Here is an 18,510-nt window from a genome sequence, read left to right as displayed (position 1 = left end):
GAAAAGGTGATCTATTGCCATATTTAAACATCATGGTAAATATAAGCCTCCTAAAGCTTGCCTGAAAATCCCAGTGAAGATCACTGCCTGAAATTACAGGATATGCGTGTTAAGAATGTGACTGTATCACATTATTATTTACAGATATTTGAATTCAGTAATCACTTCTTAATTATTTACTTATTTATACACATATATAAAATATACACTTTCTTTTACACAGTGATATTTGATCATTTGGTTCTATGCATTTTTTCGTTTCAAGATGACTCAAGGAGAACTGCATCTAGTGCTATAACGGAAACTGGCCCTCCTGCGATGCCAAGGTTACCTTCCTGCTGTCCCCAGCACTCGCCATGTGGAGGGGCGTCGCAGAGTCACCATGCGTTAGGACATCCACACACAAGTTGCTTTCAGCAGCATGGCCACCATTTTCAGCATCATCACCACCACCATCATACTCCCCACCCAGCTGTCCCAGTGTCTCCCTCCTTTGGTGATCCCACTTGCCCTGTGGAAAGACCTCCACAAGTACAAGCACCTTGTGGAGCAAATAGTAGTTCTGGTACCAGCTACCATGACCAGGTATGTGGAATTTGATGAGTTCATCTTGATTTTTTAAAATTGTGGTTCCTTCAGGAGAAAAAAAAAAAAAACCTAATGATAAAGTTTATATGCTAAATAAGTCATTCTTGTTGCCCCTGCAAGAGTTCAATGATGTGTGATTTTTTTAAATTAAGTATTTAGGATTTTCTCATGTAAATTATTGCAACTAACTGAGGGGGCCAGGGATGTAGATAATTGGACGTGATACTAATTTTTATTCTGGAATGTTTTTAGGTGTTTTTAGTTAAATGTAGTAGAATCTAAATCTTTGGGATTTTATTTCAAACAAAGTGTTGAAACTGCAGTGTCAACCTAATTCATGAGAAATTCGGGAATTCTCCCAGTTTTTTTCTCCTCTACCCTACCTCCTATTCTGCAGCCTCCCTATAATCTCCACTCATCTAGAAATAAACAGCCGTCTCAGATGCAAACCTGTGACATAGTTTCTTAGGAGCAGATGAGGTTTTTAGTTTGTGGGAAATTGAAATGTCAGCAAAAATTATAAGAAATTTTTTGCGAATTAAGTAAATTAGTTGATATTATTAGTGAGTGCTTGATATGTCAAATAATATTAAATTAATATTGGTGATCACATGGAGTAAATAAAGTGAGGTGTTATGTGCTGTTTTAACTTTTGCTCCGTCATCTCTGTGTATAATTGTGACGTAAACCTTGGTGGTGCATACTTTAAAAAGCAAAAGATGTAATTTAAAACTGTAAGTGACACGTGCTAAAAAATGTGCTAGAAAAAAGTCAAGAAGAAGTTCAGAGCAGCTGCTTTACTGTACCCTCTGACCTTTCCTAAAGTACTTGCTTCATCTTTTAAATTTTTGCTGGTTATCTCTTCTGGTTCTGACAAATTAAAAGTAATTAAGAAAGTGGGGTGTTCCCTTAAGAAGAAAAAACTAGCTGCTGATACCAAAAGGAAATTTGAAAGGGTTTAGTAGGAAATATTATTAAAGAGATTTTAGATGATGTTTTGGTTCTGATAACAGTTCTAAGTATTAACATCTATGGGTTGTCTAGACCTGTTCTACCTCTTGGGAATGAGGAAGCAACCTGAGTGAGTTAATTAGAGGAAGAATCTCTTTTGTGTAAAATATAGATGTAGCCTACTCACCTATCTCTAAGTAGAGGTATTTGGACTGTACACAAAACTTGAGAAGAATCAGCAGGATCAGGCATTCAGTGGTTATAATGGGTATGAAGGTAAACAGAGAATGCGGTTTTGGAAATATGAACGGTTTGAGATTGATGTAGCTATTTGTAGGACTCTGAAATTAGCCACATGCTCATGAGGTAGCCTCGTATAGTCTCCGTTTGAGACCTGTGTGGACACAGCAGGAAGTTGAGGAGAGGCAGACTGATCTGAGGATTTATAACTGTGTGGATGTCTTATGATTGAGTGTCAGACTATAGATAGACAGAGAAAGATTGGGGAGGATTAGGCTTGACGAGAGAAGTTGCAGCAGTCACTTGACTCTGTACTCTACTACTCCTTTGGATGTAGCTTTCTCTTTTGAGAGAATAGTTTAATTAGTGCTATGAACTTCTTATGAGATGTGTAAAGTAATATTTGCCATTTCTGTGCCATTTTGCTTACCCTCCCTTTTCCTTCTAGAATAATAATTGAATGAACTGTTGGAATTGTGAGGAAGAGGGTTCTCTGTGTTGATTTTTCCCCTTTTATTTTTATTCTCTACTTTTAACTTTACCCTCGGTTCCTTCTAGGAGGACCTTCACCCTACTTTACTCACTCCCTGGGAGTGTTCTTAATCACTGACTGGAGAAGAAGATAGGAAATTTTCTCACCTTCATAGTATGTGGATATTCCAGTCCATTTGCCAAATTTTAACCTAAATAGGAAAATACGGAAAGTATTTGAACCATAAGTAATAATTCACGATCTTAAAATATTACTCTTAAACCTTATTTATTCAAATTGGGAGCATATATTGTATTTGCCAACTCAAAAGAAAGAGCCCAGACATTAACTTAATTGATTGTAGACACATAATATAGAAGAGGAAAGTAGCTCTTTCTTTTCACCTTCCTATAGCTTCTCCTGTACCATCATCCTCCTTCCCTTTTAGTATCCAGAGTTTCTCATGTTTCTGTTATCCTCTGAGCTGGGAGGCCATTGAAAGTACAAAGACAACTCTGTCTCTAAAAAATAATAATAATAAAACAAAATAAATTTAAAAAAAGTACAAAGACCACTATGGTTCCTCACTGGGCTGGGTGACCTGGGCCTCTAATAAATGCATTACCCTAGCTTTCCTCACCTCTAGCCCCTCATCTTTCAGTATTGAACAATTCCTGCATGTGATTCCATATATAACATCTTTATTTTCTTTAATCACATTTTAAAAATTACAGCTGTACTGAACACTAAGCAAAGACTTGTATTTAAAATACTTAAGAATATAAAGAAGCAAGTCTGTTTCTGTAATCTGCTCTAGAGTAGAAGGTAAAGTGTTTTACTAAGGACTTTTCAAAGTGCTCAGGGGAAAAAACTTAATTACTTTTGAGTAGAGATGGAATCTAGACTCTTTGATTTTCCAACTTGGTAAATGGGCCTTCCCTAAAATTATATTCCTAATAAAAGTAATCATGGTTTAATCTTTTTTTTTTTTTTTAAGCGAAAAAAGTTATGAGGAAAAGCTAGCTAATGGTTTAGCTTGAATAATCTTAGGGCCTTTGTTATCTTGGATAATGTTTGCACTATTAGAGTTTCAGTTGAATGCTTGCTGTGTACAGTTTAAAAACAGAACAAATTTTTACCTGGAGCCTTAAATGTTTTCAGTGGTATGATTATATGTTTTGTAAAGGAGTCCTAAATTACCAATCAGAATTTTGGGGTAAAGGAGGATATGGAAGTATGATTTAAAAGTTTCTTTCTCTCTTAAAATCTAGATAATGGAAGAGAAACAGATCTTAAAATAATATATTAACTTTTGTTCATCTTACAGCATGATCTCATGCTTGATTATTTAAAATTGATTATAGATTTTAAGTGTATGAGCAGTAGAATTTTTACAGTCCAAGATGCACACAGTATCTTCTTGGTGCTCAGTAGGTCTTCACACTCAAAATTTTTACCAGTTTTAAATTCATAGATTCTATTTTTCTAGATTGCATTAGGAGTACTTTTATAATATAACATGAAACAATGTTTTGACCAAATTTCAGAAAGATAAAACATAGTTCCTCTTTATACAGCAGGCATTGCCAGTAGACCTGAGCAGCAGTGGTATCAGAAGTCATGGAAGTGGTGGTTTTCATGGAGCATCTGCCTTTGACCCCTGCTGTCCTGTTTCCTCTTCCCGAGCTGCAATCTTTGGCCACCAGGCTGCTGCTGCTGCCGCCCCGAGCCAGCCATTATCAGTAGATGGTTACGGATCCAGCGTGGTTGCACAACCCCAGCCCCAGCCCCCTCCACAAGCCTCGCTGTCATCTTGCCGACATTACATGCCGCCTCCTTGTAAGTATGAATTTAACAGGCAAAGAGCTTAGAGGCACATAGATGAAGCATCGTCCTCTCCTCATGAAATAACCTTTCAGCAATACTAGTTTATAAATGTTTAGTACCTCCTTGGCCTAAGAGTGGAGTGTATTTTTCCTATTTCATCCTCCCTTTACCTCACGTACCCAAAACAGTCTTCTAAGGCAAAAAGGGCAGATGTTGTTGTAAAAGGTCTGGGAAAATAATAAAAAGTATATTTTGTCTGTTTGACATACTAACATTTACATTTTAATTAATATCTATGAACTCGTACATTGAATGGCACCTTAGATTCCTATAAAAGGAAATTTTAAGGAATTAGATTTATCCTTTAGTAGTAAAAGGAAATTTGAAAGTTTAGTAGTCATTTCTACACATAGGAAAGTAAACTTGGATTAAGAATTCTGAAGCTTAACTGAGGCACAAGAGAAAATTCCTTGACAGAAAGCTTTGCCAATTGCAGAAAGGTTTCTGTACTCATTTGATGCAAGCAATTAAAGTAGAATCAGACATGGCTTTTCTAAAGAAATTGAAATCTATGAGATACCATAAGAAATGAGAAATACCCTTAGGCTGTGTAACATATATTTATTGCTCTGTTAAATCATAGGTTAATAGTCAGATGGAAACTTATTAAATACTTTGATTTAAAAGAAACACTGAAAATTCATGCCAGGGGTAAACCAGAAAGTTGGCAAGGAAATTTGCTTTTGTTCTGATTACATGCAAGGGATAATTTTCAGTTATATATCTTCTTAGATCTCTTCTTCCAGTCCTATAATTTTTAAAATCTGGGTCCTGCAGGCACAGCTGGAGTCAACCCAGAATTTGTACAATGAAATCTGGTGATACATCACTTTTCAAGAATGCAACTTTAAAGTATAAGGTAGAAAAAAGGTTTTGAAACGAGTTAGTTTTTGCAAAGTATTGACCAGTGGGCAAATTTTGTGTGTGGACACTGGTACGATGTACAGGCTGTTCTGTAATACTTGTTGATATTCATCTTTAATTGATAATCTTTTATTGAGAACTCAAAATGTGTGGTTTTCTCCCCCTCCCCTTTAAAAATAATATACTGAAGCAATTTATAAGTGTATCCGTTCCCCTTTTATGTCCTAATAAAAAAATGTTTTAGACTTAAACTTGTTTTACTTTTATCATAAAAGTAACTGGTGTACACTCTAAGAAATTCAAGCTGCAGAATGATATAAAATGAGAAGTTAAAAGCCCTTCTCCTTTCTTCCCACTAATGCTAAAACCTCAGAGGTACCAACTGTTTATAGTTTATTATAAAACCTTTTGGAAATTTTCTTTCTCCACACGTTATTATGACATCTCTTATTATGACATATCTCTCCTTTTTTAAAAAAATGGGATTATATCAAACATAGTATTTGCCTCTTGCTTTTTCATTTTTGATGTTTTTAAAATTCAACAATACATCTTAGATTTTTTTTCATATTAGCATATAAAAATCTAGCTCATTGTTTTTAATACCCTCGTAATATTCCACTGTATATTAAATTAGTCCTCTGTTGATGGACATTTAAATTGTTTGTAGTTTTTTAGTCTGTCTGTAGGGTAACTTCCTGGGAGTGAGATTGCTGGGTTAAAGTGACATGCTGAACTTTTAAGAAGCAAGATCAAGAACGTTTTTTTGTTTGTTTGTTTTTACTGGCAAGAACACATAAAATAAAGAAGCGAAATGGTCTGTGGGAAGGCAAAATATGTCACCTTTATACAGTGGTTAGTAATTGTTTTGTTTAGATAAACAGTGTATTATAATGATGGCTGAATTTTTCACCACACACAAAAACTGGCAACTATGTGAGGTGATGGATATGTTAATTAAACTGATTGTGGTAATCATTTCATGTGGTATACATGTGTCAAATTATCGTATTATACACTTTGAATATATTGTTGTATTTGTTAATTATATGTCAGTAAGGTTGAAAAAAATAAAATGATTAATGAAGAGTTAAATAAACTGATTCATTCCAAAACAAGACTTTAAAATTCTGTTATATTTGTGAATATTTTTTCTTGTATAATGATTATAGAAGTAAACCTTGACATGAAACTGGGAAAAATGCTCTAAATTTGAGGAAGGATAGTTAACAATGATAAAACTTAGTGACTTCCTTTTTGATGACCAAGAAGTAGTGAGCTTTGTGAGTTCTTAGACTAAAGCATTGATTTGAAAATATAACTTTTAGAAAATCAGTTTAAAAATATGTCACAACTTACACTGAGCTTATTGAAAGTTTCCTTTAAATATTGTGAATATTTAGTGAATATTTCCTTTAAATAACAATACATACTAGCAGGGTTTCCTTTGAAGTATGGCTGAATGAGTCCATGGTTACCTGACTTTCACCACTGATGCATGAATCAAAGCAATTAAAAATTGAAGGCAGTCTTTCTGTAATGAAACTAGAGAATAGCTGTAGCTCCATACCAGGCTACCAAGAAAAACCTTACAAATAAAATGAAATTAGAACTAAAATCCAAAGAGGAGACAAACTTATTTTTAGACCTCAAACAGATGCACATCTCTTAGAGTAAGAGAGATACATATTCCTCTGAGGGACTTTTCAACAGTCACTTTGCAACATAAAGCTTCAGGATGAAGAAATGGGCGAAACCATCTTTATAAAGGCTGATTTCCGTGGCAAGTTCCTGGCAAATATGCCCCTTCCTTCTTAATGTAGCACAGGAAAAGTAGCATGGGGCAGGAGGAGAAGTGCACTAATGAAAGTATATGTTTGCAGTTGTGCCTAGGACTCGCAAGTTGCTTTCCTCTCTGTAGTGCTCTATAACCAGTAAATGACAAAGGAAAACAAGATTTATGTATTTATAAGTATATAATTTATACATTTGATTATACAAAAGCAAAATACTTGAGTATGGCAGAGTAAAATTGATAGGAGACAATTTGGAAAAATGTTTATACTACCTTATTATGGCAAAGCTTGCATGTATACAAGGAATACTTATAAACAACAAGAAAAAGGTGAATAATAGGCTAAGAATATGAATAGATAATTCTGGGAAGAAATGTTAAGTGGTAAATAAATACATAATTTTTTTCTGGTTAGCATTTAAAAAATTTAGTGATAGTGTAATTAGGCAGGAACTCTCATGTACTGCTGATGGTAATTAATTATGTAAACTTTGGGAAGGGTGTTTTGTCAACCAGTATCTGAATTTAAATTATTCTCTCAGACTCAGAACTGCTTATAGGAATTTATGCTACAGAAACTCTCTGTGAGCAGTGTGTGTGTGTGTGTGTGTGTGTGTGTGTGTGCGTGTGCACGTGCATGCGTGTACACACTCGTGTACATGCATGTATGAAAGAGCACAAGGGGAATCATACAGATGTTTATTGAAGCTTTGGATTGCTTCCAGTTTTTATCAGTGGCGATTTCTTCAATAAATTTTGGCGCATTCCTATAGTGGAATGCTGTGAAGCTGTGAATGAAGTAAAGCTATATATATTGACATGAGAAGATACCTATGATTACTCAAAGAAGAAAGCAAGATGCCAAACAGGACTAAGTAGACTCAAGCATTGATAAAGTATTCATAAAAATTAAATATGTGCTAATATGTCTGTAAAATATAATAGGAATGTATTATGCCAATATGTGCTCAACTCTATGGTGCCTGTGCTTTTCTTACAGATGCTTCTTTGACAAGACCACTTCATCATCAAACCTCTGCCTGCCCCCACTCTCACGGAAACCCTCCTCCTCAGACTCAGCCTCCGCCTCAAGTGGATTATGTTATCCCTCATCCTGTACATGCTTTCCATTCTCAAATATCTTCTCATGCAACATCTCACCCCGTGGCACCTCCACCTCCAACGCATTTAGCCAGTACCGCTGCACCAGTCCCTCAGCATCTTCCTCCCACACACCAGCCAATTTCACACCATATTCCAGCCACAGCACCTACAGCACAGAGACTGCATCCTCATGAAGTGATGCAGAGGATGGAAGTTCAAAGAAGGAGAATGATGCAGCATCCAACGTATGTTTTATGTTTTTAAAAGAATAATCACATCTTATTCTTTCACCTTCTATTTCCATTGGTCTTTAAACCTGTAAAGTCTTTAGAAGTGATGTAGCTATCCTCAATTAATAGTGATGTAACTTAATCCTCAATTCACTGGGAAATTAATTCTTTACTAACCAGAATGTTCCTCCGTCTTATCCTGAGTTGTAGGTGCTGACAAAAAAAATCTGTATCAGTTTATTTAATAAAATCAAAGCCCTTTCAGGATATAACGCAAGGTCATTTATTTTTGCAAACTAATCTCTTGTTTGTTTCTTCCGTAGTCCATACTAAAGATTAATGTTAAAATTGGTGATCCTGAGTAACAAGATGTAAAGTTATTAAAGATTGAATTTGATTTATTTTATGTTACCAACCAGAGGGAAGAAGGGTATTAGTAGAAGTTTTCAACAGCTGACATTGAAAAACTAGTCTTACTAACTTAGTTTATTTATAAATTTAAATATTAAGATATTCCCCAAACATTATGAAAAGACTATGATTGAACTTTTTGTTTTCTTTGGAAAATTCAGGATCTGATAGTCTAATTTAGGGCAGCGTACTTTGTTGGTCTAATTCTGCCTGCCTGTTTTGGTATATAAAGGTTTGCCTGAAAACAGCTGCACTTGTTCATCTATGTATTGTCTGTAGCTTTCACACTACAGAAACTGTGTTGAGTAGTTGCAACAGAGACCTTGTAGCCTGTAGAGCAAACAAGATTAACTATTTGGCCCTTCCAGAATGTTTGCAAAACTCTTGATCTAATCAATAATCTGTAACTTCTTTCTTTAGTTATATAATTTAAGGTTATATTCAGAATCTCCGGCTGTTTCTGCCATTCTAATATAGTGACCCTTTATATAGAAAGTTGCCAATTTTCATATTCATATCTTCCAGTATCTAGAAAATTAAGATTAAACATGCAAAATCTGTAAATGTGTTTGGAACTAATAGTAAGAATTAGACTATAAAAAATGAATCCCTGGAACTGTTTTTTCTTAAGTGCCATTTGTTTAGAACTTTATGACCATTTGCATTTGTGAATTTGACAGACTTTAGACTAGAAAGAGAAAATATAATAAGCTGGGATGACAAATAAAGTGTGAATGGAGGTAATGTCAGTGCCCTGGATGTGTTGACATGTATTTGCGTGTGTTTGAAAAAAATGCACAAGGTTAAAATTTTTTTCTTAGAAGTTTTATCCATTAAAATGGATGAATGTTATTACAGTATAAAGGTGAAGCAAAATAAAATAGTTTCCATTTTTCTGCTTTATATGTTTATATAAAATAACTTTTTTGTGCCTGTAGCATATGCTGGAGTATTAATTTTTAAAATTTTATTTTCATTTAGTTCCTATTATTCTATTTAAAATATTTGCTGTAAAGCAGTTATGCAAGATAATGTTAAAACTGCCTTTTTCCTTGGGTGATACTCGGATTGGAGGCATTGTAATAAATGAGCAGTGAGAATTTGTGGGATTATGGTTTCTTGATTTATTATTAATCATTAAATTATTTTATATTATGTTTTTATAATTTATAGAATTAATTTCAAGACTAATCTGTAGATGTTTATAATGTTAATATGATATTATTTTTTCTACACTAAGAAATAACCAATTATTCAATTATTTCCAGTGGTCTTTTTGTGTTCTGTGTTTCCAGGCGGGCACATGAACGCCCCCCACCCCATCCACATAGGATGCACCCAAACTATGGTCATGGGCATCATATTCATGTGCCTCAGACTATGTCCTCACATCCTCGACAGGCTCCAGAGAGATCTGCCTGGTCAGTATCTTGTTTATTTCAAAGCTATGCTCAGTTTCTCCTGGTGGAAACCTGGAAGAGATACTTTGTAGTGGAATGCTTAGAGAAGGGTAGTGTGGAGAAACTGAATTCCAGTTTATCTGTGAAGCACTGTCTCTGGGTGAGTCCTAAGAGACCTGGAGAGGAAAGAGTAGCAGCTTGAGTTCTGGGGCAGGGAGCGTGTCAAACAGGAGTAGAGCTTTTTTGTTGTTGTTGTTTTTCAGGGATCTACCGTCAAAAGTTAACTCCCTAAACTTTTCATAACTTCTTTATCCACCACCCCCCACCTTTGTACTCACATTTGCTGTACCACCCTTAACCCCTGCTGTTGACAGGGGAAATCCAGCCAGCATCCTCTAGGCTTGTGTTCTTTCCTAGAGAAATGGAAGCAGATTTGCGGTAATTTTCTTTCTGGATCTGTTGTCTGTAGGCAGTCATTGAGATCTTGATCCACAGTGACTTTTGAGACAAAACATAAAATGAGAATGAATAAATGAAGATTTGGCATTTACCAAATTTTACTCTTTCTAAAATTTTGTTTACCCTTGCTTTACAAGGTAATTGTCCTTGATGCCAACAATCCAGAGGCACTGTCCAACAAACGGAAGACCTGGGAGCACATTCATATAAACCAAAAAAGTAACCTCTATTCTATACGCTCCTCAGGAAGAATCAGACTTCTAGATTGGAAGGAACCTCAGGGGCCGTCCATTATATTTCCTTCCTTTGTGAGATATGAAACTGAATACAAATGCGTTGCTCCTCATGCTCACAAAATTGGATCTTCGAATTTTAACTCCTAAAATGAATTTGAAATTATTAGTTATATCCTTTGGGCTAAATTATCTTTTTTTCTCAGCTAAGTAAGATAAAAATCTTCAGATTACTTTTAAAAATGTAAACATAGGGCTTCCCTGGTGGCACAGTGCTTGAGAATCTGCCTGCCAATGCAGGGGACACGGGTTCGAGCCCTGGTCCGGGAAGATCCCACATGCCGCGGAGCAACTAGGCCCGTGAGCCACAACTACTGAGCCTGCGCGTGTGGAGCCTGTGCTCCGCAACAAGAGAGGCCGCGATAGTGAGAGGCCCGCGCACCGCGATGAAGAGTGGCCCCCGCTTGCCGCAACTGGAGAAAGCCCTTGCACAGAAACGAAAACCCAACACAGCCATAAATAAATAAATAAATAAAAACAAAAAACAAAAATGTAAACATAATCCCCCATTTCTGTTGATAATAAAGACACTGTAAGGATGTCTAAAATATAAACTGTTCTCCTCTCTTGTCAGGGAACTGGGAATTGAAGCTGGAGTGACTGCAGCTACTTATACACCTGGAGCATTGCATCCTCACTTGGCCCATTACCATGCACCACCTCGACTTCATCACTTGCAATTAGGAGCTCTTCCTTTAATGGTAAAATAGGAACATTTCAAAATTCTGACATAGTTGCCTTCAAAAACTATTCTTCCTTTTCTAAATTAAATATTTTATTGGAAATATTTTTAATGTATTAGTTGTTAATAGGCGTTTCAGTAGAAGTTGAGAATTATTATTATTAGATTGAAACTGTGCCATAAGAAGGTATTAGATATATTAAAACATGTGTTTGTATTTGCATTGTAAAATATACTCTTCGCAATGTAAAAAATGACACATTTTTTTCTTTTGTATGAAGATGACAATCTTGATCCACTCTCCCTAGGACATGTGATTTATTTTGTTTTAAGTGGTAATGGGTCTGTTCTAATGCATTCATACTTTATTTTCTGATCTGCAGAAGGACTGTATTAATTCTCTGTATCTGATTTGAACAGATTCAGATTTTGTCAATCCATTTTGAGTTCTAAAGAACAAATTCCACAAAAAATTGAGTTTGCTCTTCACATAATACATATATTGTGTGGTACAGAGCAGTGAGTAGTTTTGTCTTGTAGGGGTAGAGGCACTGCAGAGAAGGTTGCCAAGAAACTTTATTATACATGCAACTTCTAAGCAGGCTTTGGAAGAATTGAGAATGGTACTCTTACAGTGGCTACAGCATGTAAAGAGCTTTCAAATAGCATAAGCACAAGGAAATCCAAGTAAGTTGGTATTTCTAGATCTTAGGGGTGAGGGTCATTCAGCAATGAAATATCTGCTCTGCTAAGAAACTAGGACTCAGGAACCATTGAAAGGGGAATGTCTTGATCATATTTATGTTGTTAGAGTGATTTAATCAGGTTGTAGTTAAATAGACCACCTCTTTAGTTGTGTGTAAAATAGATTTCATGGTAGGAGAAGGATACTGGTTAGGACATTATAGTAGAAGAGATAAAAGTTGGTGAATGCCTGAACAAGGGCAGTGGTAGTTGACATAAAAATGATGGGATACATTTGAGTAATATTTAGGATGACTCCCAGATTTCTAGCTTTGGTTATTAGGTATATGGTGTTGCCATTCACTAAGTTGGAGAATATTAGATGAGGGTTTAGGGAAGGGGTTAGGTGAGTTAGGTTTTGGACATATTGAATCTGAGATAATATGTGTATCAAGGTGGGATGTCCAGTAGGAAGTTAGGTTTATGGTCTGGATCTCCAAACAATAAACTGGTATCTGAGTTAAAGATGGGTTGTGATCTGTCAGTGTACAATATATATGTGTCACATATCTGTCATATTCCATGAATCCATGGAAGAGGATTAGATTTCCAGGAAAATCTAATCTAATCTAATTTGTCAGACTGACAAGAGATTGAAAAAAACCTTGGAGAATAATAATACTATATTTAAATGATAATACTGTACTTCAAACAAAGAATTCCAAGAATTGGCTAGAGAAGTTGAGGAGAAATAAAGTTAGAATTATGTCAAAATAATATGGTCAGTAGCGTTTCATCACAAAAAAGTAAAGTTTGAAAAATGTTGAATGCATTTGGCATGGGAGTAGTTATTGGCGGCTTTTGTCAGAGTGATTTCAGTAGTGGTGAGGGATGGAGATGGGGTGCCTCTTAGACTACAGTAAGGAAGGTTAAAAAATGTGGAGACTGTGAATGTAAACTACTTGCTTTATAAACTTGGCTGTGAAGGGAAAGTGGGAAGTAGGGTTGGCATTTGTTCCAGGATTAGAGGGGTAATTTAGGTTTGGAGAAACTTGAAGGTAATTTTAGGTTTAAGACAGAACAACATTAACATTAGGGAGGACTTGTTTGAAGATGTCGAGGAAAGGGGTGGGTAACAGTTAATTAAGGATGACCCAGGGTTGGGGAATAGGAGGAGAGGGGAGCAGGTGATAGAGCTTACCTTTGAGTAGGAGAAAGAGGAAGCTTATCCCTAAAAGCTAGAGAAAGGAGGCTAGGGAGGGTTACAGGAGAAGTGCAGGTTTAAGTAATTTGGAAGGCAGGCGTTCCTTTCTGATTTTTTTCATTTTCCTTGGAGATGTGTAGGAAGTTAGATTATCTGCTTAAAGCTGGGTACTATTGATCTTGATTATGAGGAAAATTGCAGATATTTAAATACTAGGCTATTTGAAGGGTAAAAGTTATTGCTTATTTTAAATTCTTTTCCATGTGTGAATTGTCCTTTAAAGCTGTAAAACCTGCTAGAAGTATGTTGTGATTCAGCGAAGCTGATTAAAAAATAATTTTGGAGATTTATTTATAAAAATGGAAGAATGGTGCTCTGTCTCAGTATCTCCGTTTCCTAACACTACGGTCAACTCTCGTTATTCATGGTAGTTATGTTGTGTAGGTTTGCTGTGAATGCTGACTAAGCAGATATTGAACTGTTGGTGTGGCCAAAAAGTTCGTTCGGGGTTTTCTGTAACATCGTATGGAAAAACCCAAACGAACTTTTTGGCCAACCCAATATTATTCCTAAGGGTAAATACAGCCCTAGGTTATTGCAAGCTTCTAGTCGTAACAACCAATCAATGCATCACCTTGTTTTAATGTGTTTTTCTGTTTAGAGACACCTTATTTGACATATACTGTTGATTCATTAATATTGATCTCATGGCCAACAACACCATAACTCATGCCTGAATGAAGCTTATCTACACATATTTTCTGCATAAAGCACATCACAACCTTCTTGCACTTAGGAACACTAGCCAGCAATTAAGCATTTTGTTTGGGAGCCATTTTAAACAATAAAATGATCTATAAATAGCACAAAAATGTGACAAACATCGCACTAGGTAGACTGCAAAAAAGACACTTGTTTATAGTGTAAGAGCTGAAACAACTAGGCAGGGTCTTCTTCCTCAGCTGGGAACACGTATTGGGCAACTCAGATTTTTTGCTGCTCTGTGCAGGTCCATGAATGACTGTGAGAGCATGACTATTGATTTTGGAGTTACAAATAAATTCTCTCAAGTAGGTGAGTTCACAAAAAAGAGATCCATGAATAATGAGGATTGACTATGCCTAACAAAAAAATTAGAAAACACTGTTAAAACTTTCACTAACAGAGCCAAACCAGAAAAGGAGCCAAGGGTACCTTTGGCTATTTGGGAGTTAGAGGAAGGGAAGTAAAACTTTTATGTTGAAGTTAAGTTTTGTTGGAAAATCTTGTGCATTTCTGTTTCTTAATACTGTTCAATAAAGCTCTCTGAAATTGATCAGATCTTATAAAATTTTAGCCTTTATACGTTTAGGCTACTAAGAACATCATTCTTAGGTTTGAGTATTTTCTACTTAAGATCCTTTGTGGAAAATAAATCAAGTAGAAGAGAATTGTTATCTCATGGAACTGCTGTTTCCTTTTTTTTTTTTCCTTCTGATGACGGTTTGAGTTATTATAAAAGAGATCATTTTTGAAGAGGAACCTGTTAACAGAATGCTTTTTTGGAGCTATATATACTTATTGACGTTGATTTTTGTGAGAAGCTGGATGGAGAGAATTGAGTGTCTGAATTATTCAATGGTAGCAGCAAAACTTGAGCCTATTCTTAATTGATTTAGCCTATCTCTTCTGCTAAAATAGGTTCCTGACATGGCAGGCTATCCTCACATTCGTTACATTTCATCAGGCTTGGATGGAACATCATTCAGAGGTCCTTTCAGGGGCAATTTTGAGGTATGTAATAAAATTAATGAAGATATTTGCCACAGTATCCGTAATGCAGAGAGAGAATATATGTAATATTAATATTTACAACTGTATAGGATTGCTGCAGTGGCTGGGGATCAGAAAGCAGTAAAATACCTGGATTTCTGATATTGCTTCTAGGGATTATTATAGAAAGGTTTATAAGTGATATTAATTTTAGTGTCAGAAGTTACCCAAGTATTTGAAGAACAGTAAATGAAAATATCTAATACAGAAGAATGTAGAAATTTATTGAGTTAATATAAATATCAGATAAAGAACCATACTATTAAATGTGGGAGAAAAACCTTAATGCTTTTTTTTTTTTTTTAAAGGGAATAGTTTGATTTATTTATTTTTATTTTTGGTTGCGTTGAGTCTTCGTTTCTGTGCGAGGGCTTTCTCCAGTTGCGGCGAGCGGGGGCCACTCTTCATCGCGGTGCGCGGGCCTCTTGCTGTCGCGGCCTCTCTTGTTGCGGAGCACAGGCTCCAGACGCGCAGGCTCAGTAATTGTGGCTCACGGGCCTAGTTGCTCTGTGGCATGTGGGAACTTCACAAACCAGGGCTTGAACCCGTGTCCCCTGCATTGGCAGGCAGATTCTCAACCACTGCGCCACCAGGGAAGCCCAATGCTTTTTTTTTTTAAATAAATGCAGTAGACTTACGTGCTTTATTGAACCCATGTGATGTTTGTAGTACATAAGAATTGAGCAGTAACATTTTTTATATAAATCTACCCTTTGCAATATATCTGGGAAATCAGTACTATCATTTTTTGGACCAATTCATTGTTTTCGATAGCTCTGATATTCTACTGTGTGGATGAATATAATTTAACCATTCTCCTAGAAAATCATTTAGGTTTTTCTAATATTTTCCTACTGCAATCGCTGCCTAATGCTTTTTGACTAAGCTTAATTTTTAGAGAAACATTGCTGTAGAAAAAGAAACCCAAGTAATTCAGTTTTTCGCTAAATATCTTCTTGTGTGAATTTTCAGGAAGAACAAGTCATTTGAATATGATGTAAAGTTTTTTGTTTTTTTAAAAATTTATTTATTTTTGGCTGCGTTGGGTCTTCGTTGCAGCGCGCGGGCTTTCTCTAGTTGCGGCGAGCGGGGGTTACTCTTCGTTGTGGAGCACGGGCTCTAGGGCACACGGGCTTCAGTAGTTGCGGCACACAGGCTTAGTTGGTCTGCAGCATGTGGGATCTTCCCGGACCAGGGCTCGAACCCCTGTCCCCTGCATTGGCAGGCGGATTCTTAACCACCGCACCACCAGGGAAGTCCCTGATGTAAAGTTTTGTTTCTTCATGTCGGTTTGGAAGTTGGAGTCATTGGGACTTAGAACTATTGTTTGACTTGTTTCCCTATTTTACTACAATGATTTCATCTTTTACATGCATGCATACATGCTTACTGACGTACATAGTACCATGTGGTAGTCTGCAAGGCTAACTTTGCCATACCACTGCAGTTGGCTGAGAAAAGAATTATAAATAGTCATTTGCCTTACCGTATATATGGCTTTTTGAATACTCTATTTACATTGCAGGTTTATAAATATGGAACTTTATGGCTTTTACAGTATTGACAGTGCTGTTCAAGGAATAATCATCCTGACTTTTAATACTAGTTATTCTTCACCTTCAGGAACTTATACATTTGGAAGAAAGACTAGGAAATGTCAATCGTGGAGCATCCCAGGGGACAATTGAAAGATGTACATATCCACATAAATACAAAAAAGTAAGAATTTATTCTATGAAACATCTACATTATTATTGAAATGCATAACATTTAATATTATGGACTTCCTTTGAGTTTGTGGAGTCTAGCAACTACATTTTTTATTATTAAAACAATACATGCATATGGTTAAAAAAATTGAAAGTATGAAAATATATACTCCGAAGTCTGTTACCCTACTGATCCTAGTTTTCCTTCCCAGAAGAAAAATCATGCTTAAAGATTTCTTAGGTATTCTTCCACATATTTTTAATAATATGCATATGTATATATTTTTCTTTCACTTTTAAAAATAAAGGGGATAATATGCACGCATTTTTGCACATTTTCTTTTCATCCTATATCAGCACCTACAGATGATCCATATTCTTTTTAATCGCTTATACAGAATTCCATCACACAGTAGTACCATAATTTAACTAGTCAGTTATTTTGATGGACATTTAATTGACCTACATTTCTTACATTCTACCCTTATATTCCTTATGTAGTATTACATCTAGAAGTTATGGACTAGGCATGTTAAATAAATTTCTTTCAACAAACGACAATGTTCTTTGCTATAGAGACTAATAAAGTGTGAAATTTCTGTTCATTGTATTTTTCATCCTTTTTCTAAGAGTATTAATGAGGTATAACCATTAAAGTCCTTTCAACTGTTTAAGCTAAATACTATAATTAGCATTAATTTTTTGAATGTTATTTGAAATATTCATTAGTAAAATAAAGTTTATTTGGCTGTGCTCATGACAGGACAAAAATAGTACATAGTATTCTAATTGTGGATTGAAAATGATAAATTTCAAACTAATGAATTTCTGTTACTTTTCATTTTGCTTTTGATGCTGATCATTTAAGGGTCTTACAAGAACACTTAGTTGATAATAGTCACTTAATTCATCCTTTAATTCATGACAGTTTTACCTGGGAAATAAGTTGTGGGTGAATGTGTGGTTTTGTTTTGTTTTGTTTTTCAAATAAACACAGACTTTACTCAGTTGTTCAATAATGTCATCTCTACTAATAAGGTAACAACTGATTGGTTCTCACAGAGGAAACTGCACTGCAAACAAGATGGGGAAGAAGGGACTGAGGAAGACACAGAGGAAAAATGTACTATCTGTTTGTCTATTTTAGAGGAAGGTGAAGATGTGAGGTAACTAGACACTAATTATCTAAAATCCATTGTCAAAACTGCACAAGATTTTATTTGAAAGTAGACCAGAACCCAAATAAAGATTACTCCTGGCGTACCCTGTTACCGGTCTCTGACATGTAGAATTGCCTTCTTATAGTGAGTGCAAGAATAAAAAAGATTAAAGTCTCTGTATTAACAGCAAAGGGGTGTGGATGGGAAATATACTACCTGTTTTGGGGCCACACCAAGACTTGGCCAGGGAAATTTTGTGGTCAAAATTGTCTTCTTTAAATCTTCCAGGAAGGAGAATTTGAGAGGTGAGAGGCTTTGGAGGCCAAGACAGATATATTAATGTATTCTCCAGAGCTTAACGAGGGGGATCCATATTAGCTCCATGCAGTTTGTTTTACAGCATCTTTTATCAAGTAATCTTGTTCTAAAATTTCCTCTCAGTTTGTAGACTGTTTTCTTCTTGCAACTTTGTGATTTAGGAAATGCTATTATGCTAACCAAATATTAATTTTAGACTTCTCTTTTTATAATCTCTTAAGTTAATTGTTTTGTTCCTATTCTGTTT

At 35.6% G+C, this 18,510-nt stretch overlaps 1 protein-coding gene across 8 annotated transcripts in view; it reads left to right on the top strand.

Annotated features, from left to right (window-relative positions):
• RNF111 (ring finger protein 111) overlaps positions 1–18,510 on the top strand; it is an 85,601-nt gene that overhangs the window by 63,970 nt on the left and 3,121 nt on the right. For 2 of the 8 annotated variants that reach the window (XM_059913170.1, XM_059913163.1), the window contains 8 exons: positions 266–585; positions 3,829–4,090; positions 7,798–8,146; positions 9,811–9,963; positions 11,269–11,395; positions 14,945–15,037; positions 16,700–16,795; positions 17,824–17,951. In XM_059913170.1, coding sequence (XP_059769153.1) covers positions 266–585; positions 3,829–4,090; positions 7,798–8,146; positions 9,811–9,963; positions 11,269–11,395; positions 14,945–15,037; positions 16,700–16,795; positions 17,824–17,951 — 1,528 coding nt within the window. The remainder of the gene's footprint in view (positions 1–265; positions 586–3,828; positions 4,091–7,797; positions 8,147–9,810; positions 9,964–11,268; positions 11,396–14,944; positions 15,038–16,699; positions 16,796–17,823; positions 17,952–18,510) is intronic. The other 6 variants (XM_059913169.1, XM_059913167.1, XM_059913164.1 and 3 more) reach the window with 6 other exon arrangements.

The sequence above is a fragment of the Balaenoptera ricei genome, chromosome 2 (assembly GCF_028023285.1).
Source record: "Balaenoptera ricei isolate mBalRic1 chromosome 2, mBalRic1.hap2, whole genome shotgun sequence".
Taxonomy (NCBI): Eukaryota; Metazoa; Chordata; class Mammalia; order Artiodactyla; family Balaenopteridae; genus Balaenoptera; species Balaenoptera ricei.
This window is presented reverse-complemented; position numbering and strand designations above follow the sequence as displayed.